Genomic DNA, 13,765 nt, shown 5'->3' on the forward strand with positions numbered 1-13,765 from the left:
TTTTTTAAAAAAAAAGAAAAACGTGTAAAAAGTTAAAAATAAAAATTGTGTAAATAATAAAAAAAAGAAAATATATTTAAAATATAAAAGGGAAAACGTGTAAAAATTTAAAATAGGAAAAATGTGTAAAAAAAAAAAAAAGGAATAGCGTGTAAAAAATTAAAAAAGGAAAATCGTGTAAATAATAAAAAGGGAATACGTGTAAAAAATATTAAAAAAAATAAAAACATTTAAAAAATAAAAAAGGAAAAAATCAATGATTGATTACATCGTACTATTGTCATTTATTGTATTATTGATAATGGAAGATTTGTGGAGCATATTTTACTTAATTAGAAAGGGGATTATCATCATGTGAAAGTTAATCGTGACAGTCGAATATCTAAATTTCTCACATCATCTAACACCTTTAGTTGTTCCACGCTGGCAATCTAAGTGACGACCCATTCAATAAAATCATGTGCAAACCCTACCCATCTAGCATCCATCGTTGCTGCTATTTTTTTCCCGTCGAATAGCTTCGATCTCTTGTGATGAGTTTGACGACAGTGGGGGCGACGGCGACTAAAGTGGCCATAGCAAGGCCAAGGGGACGGAGGTTGTTTCTTGGTTGCAGAAGGCTGGCCTCCAGTTCCCGATGGGGTGCATCACTCACTACCTTGGGTTCGATCGATACTCTTAGCACGTTGGTTCCGGTGCACCGGTCTCTCTCTATAGTCCTCGAGTACATAGATGCTGACGTAAACTTCGTTGTTTTGTTCTTTCACTAGGGATCCCCTTCTCTACCTAAATTTACATTTCTTTATTGTTCAAGGTGTTAGAGTTGGTCAAAAATGACACGTCATCCCAAAGCACATTTAATTGCTCATGAAAAACAATGAGGAGTTTGGCAGGCTCCTAGCGTGTGCAACGATTTCCAATGATGGGTCGTGCCCAACATCCATCAGGTTTTACTGCCCAAGAAGTAAGGCGGAGGGAACAGTAAACCAGAGATAAGATCACCCTCACAAGAATTCTAGGCTTTTTTTTGTTCATCTTCATGTTTTGATTGTAAAAGAATCTTTAGAGTTATAATTAAAAACATCTTTTAATTGTAGTATTCGCAAGTATCTAATCTCAAATCATATTGATTTATTCATCATCAGGCATGATTAACATGATAATTTTGATTTACATAATTGATCAGGTAGCTTAATCCGTAAAATTATTTAGATCACTTTTAATCAATTAATAGGTTGTACTTTTAAGCATAGTTTAAAACAAATCTAAAATTTCTAACATCAATTTTGAAATTACTCTTATTTTCATGGCATGTAAGAGCACGGGTTCAAGAGTGGTTTGTAGTGCTCTTAAAGAATTTAATAATACTCCTTTATCCATGACATTTAGAAGTGGTTTAAAATCACTCATATATTGTGAAAACTGTTATTAAACCTTATGAGTTCTAGAGCAATTTAAACCGCTCCTATATTTCTAGCTTTAATAACGTTTTGAAGTGCTCCTATACCCATGGCATTTAGAAGTGGTTTGAACCATTCCTAAATTTCTAGCATCAATAGTGTTTGGAAATTGCTCTTATATTCATGGCGTGTAGGAGCGGTTTAAAATTGTTCTTACACCTAAAGGGTTGTAGAGCGGTTTAAACCGCTCTTGGATTTATACCTATAGAAGTGGTTTGAAACCGTTGTTATATGCACAACGTGTAAGATTGATTTCAAACAGTACCTACATAACATAATAGGAGCGGTTTTTCACCTTGTACCAACGATTACAAAAACCGCTACTATAGGATATAGGGACGGCAACAAGAGGAGTGATTTTACAACCGTTGGTAAAAGTGTAGGAGCGCTTGAAAACCGCTTTTAAAAGTAAAAAAAAATGCTCCTATATGGGTGCGTGAGTGTGCGTGAGTGTGTGGATCCTTGGTAGTTACCATAAAGGAGGGTTTTCATAGTGGAGGGTGCGTGAGTGTGTGGATCCTTAGATTAGTCACCTCTTGTGAGGTGGATACCAAGTAAATCCTCTTGTTAGCGTTGTATATTTTGTTTCTTTGTATTTTCCGCTGCATATCTTGAAGAAATAAGCAACGAAGAGCACGACGAGCACACCGAGCTATTCAACCCCCCTCCCCCCTTCTAGCTACATAATTGGTCCCAACATTGAGTTCCTAAAAGTATGCTATATTCACACTAAATGGGCATAGGATGTGTCAATCCTAATTGGAATGATAGTTAATCTAACCATGGTGAAGTTGAAATTTTAGAGCATTTTTAAGGTATTGTGATATCTTGAAAATGAGAAGTTTAATTTTTATCTTTGATGAGTTTATAGTGTACTAATGAAATTAAAGTCTTGAGATTAATCAAAATTGGCACAAATAGGATAAAATAATAAAGAGTGTCAAGTGTGGGTTTTTAGTACATTTAAGGGAGTTAAGATTCCTTATGTCAAATTGAGTATTTAACATAAACATTAGATGATGACACTTAGATGGAAAACTTAGGCATTTTCTTTCTGATATAACTACCATGCTTATATTCCCTCTCATATACCATGACATCATATCATACATTCATTTTGTCATGAAAAATGATATATATCAGGTCATTATGTGCATCATTAAGTTATGATAGATTTCAATTTAAAAGTTATGCATTTGATTTATGTCATGCTAATTTACATGCATAAATGTTAATTCCTAGTAATTAAGGATAATGATATTAGCTGATATCCTAGGTATGATGATCAAGTTTAAAATACTTAGTTAAAGATGTATGATCTTTTAGTTTTAGAGAAATATTAATTTTACATCTCATAAAAACTATAAGATAACTTGTGCGTGTGTGTGTGTGTTGAGATATATTAGATACAAGTGAGATGTTAGAATGATGAGAAAAGGTCAAGATGTTGATTTAGTGCATTTATTTGAATTAAGTTTCATCAAAATAAATAGATTTGGTGTTGACCAATCATGGGGAAAACAAATGTGAAAGTTATGTACATTTAGTCCATAGATCATGGTTAGAAATTGACTTTGAAAATCATTATATTTCAAAATTAGTTTTGAAAATCTTTATGAAGTATATTTTGTTGGAGCAATCCCAATAATTCGTGGGACCATGTGTTTTGGTGTTTGGGCAAAGGGTTTAAGTTAGGTTTACCCTTGTTATTTGATATGTGTACTCAAGTTGTGCAGGACTGCAGGTGACACATGTGACTCAGGTTGACGGCTTCGGGTCCGGTGAAGGATGGAGCATCCGAGGGACCGTGGACAAGGCAGCGAGGACAAGGGCCGAGGGAAGCGACTTCGAGGCATACGCGAAGGATGGCATTGGGGACGAGCCGCGGGCTTGGATGCATCCGAGGGACGAGAGCCAAAGGAAGTAGGCTTGAAGGCAAGAGGTCAAGGCTGCAAAGAAGAGTCAAATGAGTCGTGAGGGTACGAGTGCATGAGAGATTGTACTCGGAGTAAAATCCTAGTTTTAGGGTTTTACTGTAGCGGCACTGTAGCAGTACTGTAGTGTACTGTAGCAGTTACTGTAGCGTACTGTAGCAGTCGACTGGTGTACGGACCAGTCGACTGATGCACTGTAGCAGAGAGCCGTTGAGATTGCCGTTGGGCTGGCACCAGTCGACTGGTGCCGATACCAGTCGACTGGTAACGGACAAATCAAGTTCTGATTTGTTCCAAGCTCTATAAGAAGGAGTTTGGTATGGCCGGCCAAGGCGACGAAATTAGACGTGGTTAAAGCCTAATTAGTAGTCACAAGAGTTCTCAAGTGCTTGTGTAATCCAAGAGGTCTTGGTGTGTTTGTGGTGAGGTTTCTCCACCCACAAGGAGCGACTTGAGATAGCCGGAGGTTGCCGGGGGCTAATCCACCGATGGATAGGGATCGTCCACCTTACGGACAGCCGTGGAGTAGGAGCATCATCTCCGAACCACGTAACATCGACGTGTATTGGTTTGCTTGTTCTTTTCTTTGTCTTTAGCTTTCGTATTCGTAATTAGTATTTGTATTTCCGCTTGCGCACTAACGAATACGTAGGAAGCGAGTTATTGGGGGTGCCGTCCATTCAACCCCCCCCCTTCTAGCCGGCCACCGATCCTCCAACAAGTGGTATCAGAGCGAGGACGCTCTCCATTGGACTAACCGCCAAGGAAGCAAAGATGGTCGGCTTAATTGAACCGCCAAAGCTTGAAGGTAGAGGCTTATAGGACATCACATATTGGATGATGAAGATGGAGATCTTCTTCAACACGGATTGGGACACCATGATGGTGGTCAAAGAGCCGTTCGAAGTCCCGAAGGACAAGAAAGGGAAGAAGCTCCGACCACGACATTGGACGGAGGAGCAAACCTCTCGGTCAAAGGCAAACGACAAGGTAATATCTATATTAATTGATATTTTACCTAATGACGTAATGAGCCTTGTAGGTAAATACGAGAATGCTCACGATTTGTGGAGCAAGATAAAGAAGGCTCAATGGGAAGAACCTATGCCTACACAAGAAGAAGAAAAATCCGAAGAAATGGATGAAGAAGCTCAAGTAGAGGAGGAGCAACCGGAAGGTGAAGAGCACTCAACTTCCGAGGAGAAAGAGGAGAAGGATGAAGAAATGTCATCCACTAGTGTGGATGAGGAGACATCCTCAAAGGTTGAAGAACAATCCAAGACAAGTGAAGAGGATGAAGAAGAGGTCTTGGAGGTCAACTTAGTAAGCACCTCCACCGAAGCAAAATCAAAAGCTCACATTGTGTGCTTCAGGTGCAATGAAAGGGGACACTACAAAAGTAGATGTCCTATGGGTAAGATGAAGGTATCTCCTAAACCCATTCAAGTTAATTTAAACACTAACAAGGGTTGTAGGAGTGAAGAAGCCCAAAGGAGGAGATTGCGCATCATATGCTTCACGTGTGGAGAGAAGGGCCACTACCACACCAAATGCCCCAAGAAGGGAGAAATTAAGAAGCTTGCATATTTAAAGAAATGGGAGAAGAAGAAGAGGAGCTCAAGTCAAGGGGGAGCTTCAAGGGTAAGGGAGGTATACCCTAATTTGAAGTGTAATTCAAATTCAAATTCTTATGTTCCCATGCATGCTAGGAGAAATAATGATTATCATTATGTAGCAATGGAAAATTTTGGATTTAGATATCATGATAAGAATAGGGTTAATGTAGATCATAACCCTAGGAGACCTATACATGATAGACCTAGACACGTTAAATTCTCATTACCTAAGGAGAAGAAGGTAATGGAGAACCAAGGCATTAATCCCAAGAAGGGGAGACATATGCCTAGAAAGGGTATGTCTAGGAATGTCCAAGGTGGTGGACATGTTAACTCTAGGTTTAGGAACCTAGAAAGGGGAAATCAAGCTTTGAAGGCAAAGCTTGATCAATTGGAGAAAACCCTAGAAAGATTCAATGTTGGATCTAAGGGTTTAGGTATGGTGTTGGGTAGTCAAAGACCCAACAATGATAGATCGGGTCTAGGATACCAATCTAGGGTCTCCAAGGCTAAGGGAAAGTCTTATGCTAGGGTTGCATATGACTATAGCAAGGAGAAGTCAATAAATGGCAAGGGAAAGCCATTTAAAGGTAAGGAAAAATCAACCAAGGACAAGGTGTCCAAGGTTAAAAAGGTAAGGTTTGTAGGCCAAGTGTCACCGGAAGTGCACCAATGTGGTCTAGCCATTGTGGATGAGTCACCTAAGGAGGTGGATAAGGTTAAGAGCTCTAGGGGGAGCTCAAAGAGTCAATTTGGGACCCATGGCAAATGGATCTCAGGTGGGTACTACTTGGGAGTCTAGAGGAGCCATGGAGTGTGCCAAAAGGTTTGGAGATGGATTTGAGTCTCAAACCTAGGGATTTGGCACACATGGTTTGTGTTTCATGCAAGAAATATGACATTTTGGTTCATATATCATAATAAATGGTTTTGGATGTATAGATTCCATATAAACCAATGCTAGGGATGCATTGTGGGTTGGTATGGGCAAATACATCAAGAGGAAGTCAAAATTAGGACTTTAGGTCAAGGTTCAATTGAACCATTTAGCTAGTTTTGGATTTTGTGTCAATCTTGGGATTGGTGATAGATATATTTTTTAATATATTTTTTCTAAGTAGACAAGGGTACAATAGACCTCTCCACAAAATTTGGGGATTTTTGGAGGTCTAGGGAATTTCTGGTACATTTTTGAAGTTGGCCTGAAAAGGCTATTTTTTTCAGAAATAAGGTACCAGTCGACTGGTACAGATACCAGTCGACTGGTAACAGTATTTTTGAGCACAGAATGTCTCTGTAAGCTCATTTTATCGATACCAGTCGACTGGTGATGATACCAGTCGACTGGTAACAGTAGATTTCGACTACAGAATGTTTCTGTAAGGTTCTGTCGAAGGGGGCAGTCGACTGGCACTTGGGGCAGTCGACTGATACCAGTCTGAAACTGTTTTCAGCATTGGTTTGTGACCATGACAACTCACTTAGATGTATGGGATCTAAGGGGGATTAATACATGAGTTTAGGGTCAGTTTGGATGAGAAATTTTCAACAATTGGGATATTGTTGGAGAACTTTTTGGATGTTAGGCAAAGGGGGAGAATTAAGGTTTAGTTGGGAAAACCTTTAGTGCCTTTGCGTAGGGGGAGCCTTGGGATAGGTTCTTAAAAAGCCCTGTGGGAAAATCCTAGCTCAATGGGGAGCTTAGGTGTAGGGGGAGCCTTGTGATAGGTTCCAATGCTTGGTGCATTGTTTCGGCGGTTGCCAAGTGTGTAGCCTTGGCAATGTAAGTCCATTCGGCGGTTGCCAAGTGTGTAGCCTTGGCAACGTAAGTCCATTCGGCGGTGTAAGTCCAAGTGTGTAGCCTTGGCATCGTAAGTCCATTGTATTAGCATGTTTATTTGCTATTTGTTTTCCCTAACTTAAACGTATTGCCAAACACCAAAAAGGGGGAGATTGTTGGAGCAATCCCAATGGTTCGTGGGACCATGTGTTTTGGTGTTTGGGCAAAGGGTTTAAGTTAGGTTTACCCTTGTTATTTGATATGTGTACTTGAGTTGTGCAGGACTGCAGGTGACACATGTGACTTAGGTTGACGGCTTCGGGTCCGGTGAAGGATGGAGCATCCGAGGGACCGTGGACAAGGCAGCAAGGACAAGGGCCGAGGGAAGCGACTTGAGGCATCGCGAAGGATGGCATTGGGGACGAGCAGCGGGCTTGGATGGTCAGGATCAGCGCTCTGAGCAAAGAGGTCCAGGAGCTGCAAAGAAGAGTCAAACATGAGTTGTGCACGATGAAAAAAATCAACTCAATTCGTAGGAAACATGAAAGATTAATATATAATTATTGTAGCATATATGGTGAGAAACTCAGAGATTAGGTGGGCGGAGAGGATGGTGGAGAGGTGACCTTGGCCGTTGAAGGTGGCACGGTCGGTGGTGCCGTCAAGCCCGTACCTCCACAGATACTATGTCTTGTGTTCCAAGCTCTATAAGAAGGAGTTTGGTATGGCCGGCCAAGGCGACGAAATTAGACTTGGTTAAAGCCTAATTAGTAGTCACAAGAGTTCTCAAGTGCTTGTGTAATCCAAGAGGTCTTGGTGTGTTTGTGGTGAGGTTTCTCCACCCACAAGGAGCGACTTGAGATAGCCGGAGGTTGCCGGGGGCTAATCCACCGACGGATAGGGATCGTCCACCTTACGGACAGCCGTGGAGTAGGAGCATCATCTCCGAACCACGTAACATCGACGTGTATTGGTTTGCTTGTTCTTTTCTTTGTCTTTAGCTTTCGTATTCGTAATTAGTATTTGTATTTCCGCTTGCGCACTAACGAATACGTAGGAAGCGAGTTATTGGGGGCGTCGTCCATTCAACCCCCCTTCTAGCCGGCCACCGATCCTCCAACATATTTGTTGATAGGAATCACCATTGATTATGTGAATACAAAGTTAGAGTAAAATATTAAAGTTTTCAATGGGTTTCAACTTTTTTCCAATCTTTGAAAATAAAATATATTTTTATAGAAAACTATTTTTGTCTGATAGTATTTGACATAAATAATATCTATATGAAATTTCATGATTTTTCAAAAAACATAGAATTACTTATGTATTTCTAAAATTTGGTTTGATAATTGAAATTGTAATTTTTAGAAAATCAGTTGATTAATTCAAATTAAAAAACAGTCAAATGGATTTTGTGTTTTTAACTAAAATAGATTTGTTTAAGTCATCTAAGTTCAATCTTAGGTATCTTAATTATCCCTAACCCTCTAATATGCTTAGATATGCATTCAAAGGTGATTTTCTTGGTGAAAATGAGAAAGGGAAGTAAAAAAAGAAGAATTAGGACCTGAGTAGGAGGTTTAGATTCTAGGTTGAATATTTAACTTCATGACTTAGATTTTGGAACTTCCTAAAGATTTAAGAACTCTAAATCTAAATCATTGTTTGTGCAATAATTGAGGTTGGAGCATGCTTTAAAGAGGGAGGTTCTCCTTAAAAACATGATTTTGATAAGAAAGAAGATTTAAAAGTTTAAGGATAATGCAAAATTTGGAGGATGAACGAACGAATGATGGGTGTATGTTCAAGATTGAGTATTTGAGACAATGGAAGGTAGGAATCTTCATTGTGATGTTGGAAGTTTATGATGAATAGATCATGAGAAAATATTTTTGATGTATGCCAAAGGGAAAGAATGTAATGTTTAAGTTAGGAAACAATCATTCATGCTTTGACATGAAAAGAAAAGTTAAGCTAATGAGTTAGCTTAACTTAAATATATTGTCAAATATTAAAAAGAGAAAGATTGTTGATGCAATCGATCTTAAATTAAGGTTGACCAAGCTCGGATTCACTCGAGTTTGGATTTCTATATTTGATTAATATATGAGTAAGAAGTCAAGTAGATCAAGGTGACCAGATACTTGATTAGAAGTAGAAAGTCTAACTGGGTCGTAAGGCCGGTTCTTGGAGATTTTAAAGCGAAGAGTTGGTGTATTTTTGAGTCAACAAGAGATATTTTGAGCAACAAGAGATCAAATAAATAAGGTTTTGATTGTAAAGTCAGTTTTAATTGTATTTGTGTTTGTTTTGTTATTTCTTATCATGTTCATGTAATAATGAGTTTATAGAGGCTTCTGCGCCTCTGGAAAATTTTTGAAAAGGAAAGAATTAATAGTGGAAGAAGATCGTTGGTGTGAATGAGTCATCTTAAGGAAGTGGATATCAAGTAAACTAAGGTATTATGCATGTAGAGTCGAGTTTAAAGCAAGATTTCCACTGCACATTCAATAACGAGTACAAAGCAACGATTAAAAATAATCGAAATAATTCATCTCCTCAAGTTCATATATATATATATATATATATATATATATATATATATATATATATATATATATATGAAATTATTTCAAAGAAAAGTGAAAAAAGAATTTAATAATTCAAGTGTTCAAATATATTTTGCCTCACTAATATGGGATATAGATGATTTTCCTCTTTCATTTATCTGTTAGTAAAATTTAGAGTATAATTTACGCACTAATTAGAAGTTGATCAACAAATAAGATATTCATCTCATTTAAGATTCCAAGTATGATTCTTTTATTATTTTTTAAAGTATTTTATTACTATATGTGGGGACAATCTTTTTCGATTAAAGGTCAAAGATGAATGCGTGCGTCAATCCAATTTTCTGTCTCCATTAGATTTTGACGTAGAACATTAGTCTCTCTATATATACATCAAGACATTATTTTAATTTAACGTCGCGTCTGTTCATCACAGTCCGAGACAAAAACTCCATTAGTTATGGCCATCCACCTTGACTAAGCTGTGATTTAGCTGTGAGGCCAATGCTAGCTCACGTAGGATGAAGTAGATATCTAATGAAGCAGATCAAGTCTCAGACGTGTATAGATCTTAAAGCACTTCAATTCTAATGACAAGCTAAGTCTGATGTTTTTTAAAAAAAAATTTCAATCATTTAAGAATTGAATTTCAGTTTTGATTAATTAATGGATAAAGTTTTTAATCCAACAATTGATTTTAAAATACCAAATTTATGAGTGATCCAGAGCTCCCATTTTCTTTGTCAAATCCTTGTTTTTATCCGCAACTCCTTTTTCTCACAAACGCCTTACATTTATGTATAACATTCTGTTGTACACCAGCGCCATTTCCACACTCAACCTTTGTTTTCTCATCTGACCGTGCATGTTCTTCAATGCCAAAGTCAAAGCAAGTAGCGATCAGCCATTTGCATACCACAGACTGCATAGTCACGTCTCTGGGCAGCGTACAACACCACAAGATTCAATGGTGACGCGAAAGAGACAGCGGCGCTCGAATCCACGCACGTGATAGTCGGCATTATAATCAAATGGACGTACCAGGCTGTTGTTTGTTTGTTTGTTTGTCGTTTGTTTTTTCCACTAGTGCAGTGTTAGTTCTAAATGATCAGCGGTAAGAAGCTTTATCTTTAACCAAGATAATTGACCTCTACAAAGAATTGGATTAAGGATAAACGAACAACAGTGGTCAGGTCTCTCTGGGAAAGTCCAGTAGGTATGGTCATGTATGTGAGGAAAAATAGACAATATTTTCCCCCCTTTTTCTTAGAATTAATAGACCTTCTTCGTCTATTTAAACCCAGCTGGCCAATCCACTCCACTCCACCATGATTCCTGTTATCGACTAGGAAATTAAGGCCTCTCCTTTCTCTTAATTTCTCTACGAGTATGGGGGAAAAGAAAGAGGATCGCGAGCAGTTGTCGTCGGTGGAGAAGATGGCGGCGACGCCGAAGCAAGGCCGCCACATGTACGCCATGGGCTGCACCATGCTCGCGTCTTTGGCCACCATCATGTTGGGCTATGGTACGTACGCACATGCGGTTGATCATGGCTAATTTCTGTTCTGTCGTCGGCTTTGATTCTTGGTGGTTGTTACTTGTTAGTGATCGAATGTTTCTGTTTGGGGATTGAATCAGATATCGGAGTGATGAGCGGAGCAGAAAAGTTCATTCAGAAAGAGCTCCACATCAGCGACACGCAGGTGGAGATTCTCATCGGCAGCCTTAGTCTCTACTCACTCGTAGGTTCCTTCACCGCCGGATTCACCTCCGACTGGATCGGCCGCCGGTACACGATCGTCCTCGCGGCCGCCATCTTCTTCGCTGGCGCGCTGTTCATGGGCTTCGCCATGAATTATGCCTTTCTCATGTTCGGCCGCTTCGTCACCGGCGTCGGCGTTGGATACGCGGCTATAATAGCCCTCACCTACAACGCTGAGATCGCCCCTGCCTCCTGCCGTGGCTTCCTCACTTCCTTCCCGGAGGTCTTCATCAACGTCGGCTTACTCCTAGGATACATCTCCAACTACGCCTTCTCCCATCTCCGGCAGTCCCTCGGGTGGCGATTCATGCTCGGCGTTGGCGCCATTCCGTCGGTTTTTCTCAGCGTCGGCGTGCTCGCCATGCCGGAGTCGCCGCGGTGGCTCGTCATGCGCGGTCGACTCGGCGACGCCAAGGAGGTTCTCGAGAAGACCTGCGACTCGCCGGAGGAAGCGCGGCTCCGTCTCGCCGACATCAAGCGGGCTGCCGGAATCCCGGAAGAATGCGACGAAGACGTGGTGGCGGTCCCCAAGAAGAACAGAGACAACAGGGGAGCCTGGAGGGAGCTGCTGCTGCGGCCGAGGTCGTCGGTGCGCCGTGTGCTGATCGCCGCCATGGGGATCCACTTCTTCCAGCAGGCGTCGGGGATCGACTCGGTGGTTCTGTACAGTCCCCGGGTGTTCGAGGCGGCGGGGATCAAGTCTGACAACGCGCAGCTGGGGATGACGGTGGCGGTGGGGTTCACCAAGACTCTCTTAATCCTGGTGGCGACCTTCTTCGTAGACCGCGTGGGGAGGCGGCCGCTGCTGCTGGGGAGCTTCGCAGGGATGATCGTGTCGCTGGCGGGGCTGGGGATCGGGCTGACGGCCGTGGGCAGGCACGGCGATGGAGGGCAGTCGCTCCAGTGGGCGGCGGCGCTCAGCATCAGTTCCACACTCGCGTACGTGTCGTTTTTCTCCATCGGCGCGGGGCCCATGACGTTAGTGTACAGCTCGGAGGTCTTCCCGCTGCGCCTGCGAGCGCCGGGGGCCGCCATCGTGGCGGCCGTGAACCGGGTCACCAGCGGCGTCATCGCCATGACCTTCCTCTCTCTCTCCAAGGCCATCACGCTGGGGGGCAGCTTCTTCTTGTACTCCGGAATCGCCGCGGTGGCATGGGTGTTCTTCTTCACGTTCTTGCCGGAGACGCGGGGCAGGACGCTGGAGGAGATGCAGGAGCTCTTCGGGGAGCAAAAGAAAACGGCGGCGCCGGAGAAGAGGAAGGAAGACACCACCGGAGTCGAAATGGTGAACGGCGGTAATTAGTACTAGAAAACTCAAGATCAATCAGCTATTACTCGCTGTAAACATTATTCCAGCAAACAGGAACCTTTTGGATTTCAAACATAGTTCCTTCATGAACATCTACGAGATTAAATCCACAGTCAATTCTGTATCCAGTATTTGTAATCATCTGCAAATATAACTGAATGTTTGGCAATAAATGATACATGCATTAGTACTGAAAATAGAAACTTGTTCACTGACTTGTCAACTGGAACATAAAATCGAAGAAATGGATATTCTTAATCCAAAAGGGTGATCGATTCCCTCGCTCGGGATTTTATTAAAATGGGTAACAGTCTGCAGGTTTTGTTTACTGATGGATTCTGCGGCATGCGGTTGATTAATGAGAATTAGATCTCCGACGACTTCCATTCGGCGGCGAGTCTACTCGCCACCGCGTCCTCCACCGGCACGTATTCCTCCAGCTCCTGGAGGAGCCCCCGCGCGTCGGCGGCGCAGACAAAGAGGCGGCGCTGGTGAGGCGCAATGAAGCCCTCGGCTACTGCCTTGTCGACGAGAGCCAGAAACGAGTCGAAGTAACCGTCGACGTTGAGCAGGCCGACGGGCTTGGTGTGGATGCCCAGCTGGGCCCAGGTGATGACCTCGAGCAGCTCCTCCAGCGTCCCGTACCCGCCGGGCAGCGCCACGAAGGCGTCGGCGCTACGGGCCATCTCCGCCTTCCGCTGGTGCATGTTAGCCACCACTCTCACCTCCCCGAACGTCTCCCCTGTTATCTCCCTCGCCATGAGCGACCGCGGGATGATCCCCACGACGTGGCCGCCGTCGGAGTGGACGGTGCGGGAGACCAGCCCCATGAGCCCGACGCTGCCGCCGCCGTACACGAGGTCCACCTTGCGTGTCACCAGTTCCCGGCCGAGCTCCAAGGCGGCGTCGCGGTAGCAGTCGCGATTCCCTGCGCTACTGCCGCAGAACACGCACACACTCTTGAACCTCGACGTTGCCGTCTCCACCATGGCCGCCGCCGTTGACTGACCTCGGGCACAGATGTAACAGCCACAGAGTTTCGAAACCTAAACAATCATGCATGTAAAAACAGAGTTTCGAGCTCAGTTTGTAAAGAAACTTATCCAATATTAATCGATCATGCATTCATGCCTTACTATAGAATTTGATTCCAAATTGTCTATTTGAGTAGACATAATTTTATATCCTTTTTATGGATTTGAAGTTATTTCTTTCCACATTGGTCGAGTTTATCAAAAAAGAAAATAGGAAAGTTGAATGTAATATAATTCTTTCATCATTTCCGTTTCCAATAAAGAAAAGAAAGTGATAAATTCTTTCCTTTTTCAAGATTA

At 42.2% G+C, this 13,765-nt stretch overlaps 2 protein-coding genes across 2 annotated transcripts; one reads left to right on the top strand and one right to left on the bottom strand.

Moving 5' to 3' along the window:
• Window positions 1–10,617: 10,617 nt before the first annotated feature.
• LOC121971733 (polyol transporter 5-like) lies at window positions 10,618–12,609 on the top strand. Its single transcript, XM_042523144.1, has 2 exons — window positions 10,618–10,885; window positions 10,999–12,609. Exons 1-2 carry the CDS (start codon window positions 10,750–10,752, stop codon window positions 12,423–12,425), a joined length of 1,563 nt encoding a protein of 520 aa, XP_042379078.1. The 5' UTR covers window positions 10,618–10,749; the 3' UTR covers window positions 12,426–12,609.
• Window positions 12,610–12,760: 151 nt separating this feature from the next.
• Window positions 12,761–13,556, bottom strand: LOC121971734 (cytokinin riboside 5'-monophosphate phosphoribohydrolase LOG7-like). Its single transcript, XM_042523145.1, has one exon. The coding sequence runs from the start codon at window positions 13,418–13,420 to the stop codon at window positions 12,797–12,799; it is 624 nt and encodes a 207-aa protein (XP_042379079.1). The 5' UTR covers window positions 13,421–13,556; the 3' UTR covers window positions 12,761–12,796.
• Between the last annotated feature and the right edge of the window lie 209 nt (window positions 13,557–13,765).

The sequence above is a fragment of the Zingiber officinale genome, chromosome 4A (genome assembly GCF_018446385.1).
Source record: "Zingiber officinale cultivar Zhangliang chromosome 4A, Zo_v1.1, whole genome shotgun sequence".
NCBI classification, from domain to species: Eukaryota; Viridiplantae; Streptophyta; class Magnoliopsida; order Zingiberales; family Zingiberaceae; genus Zingiber; species Zingiber officinale.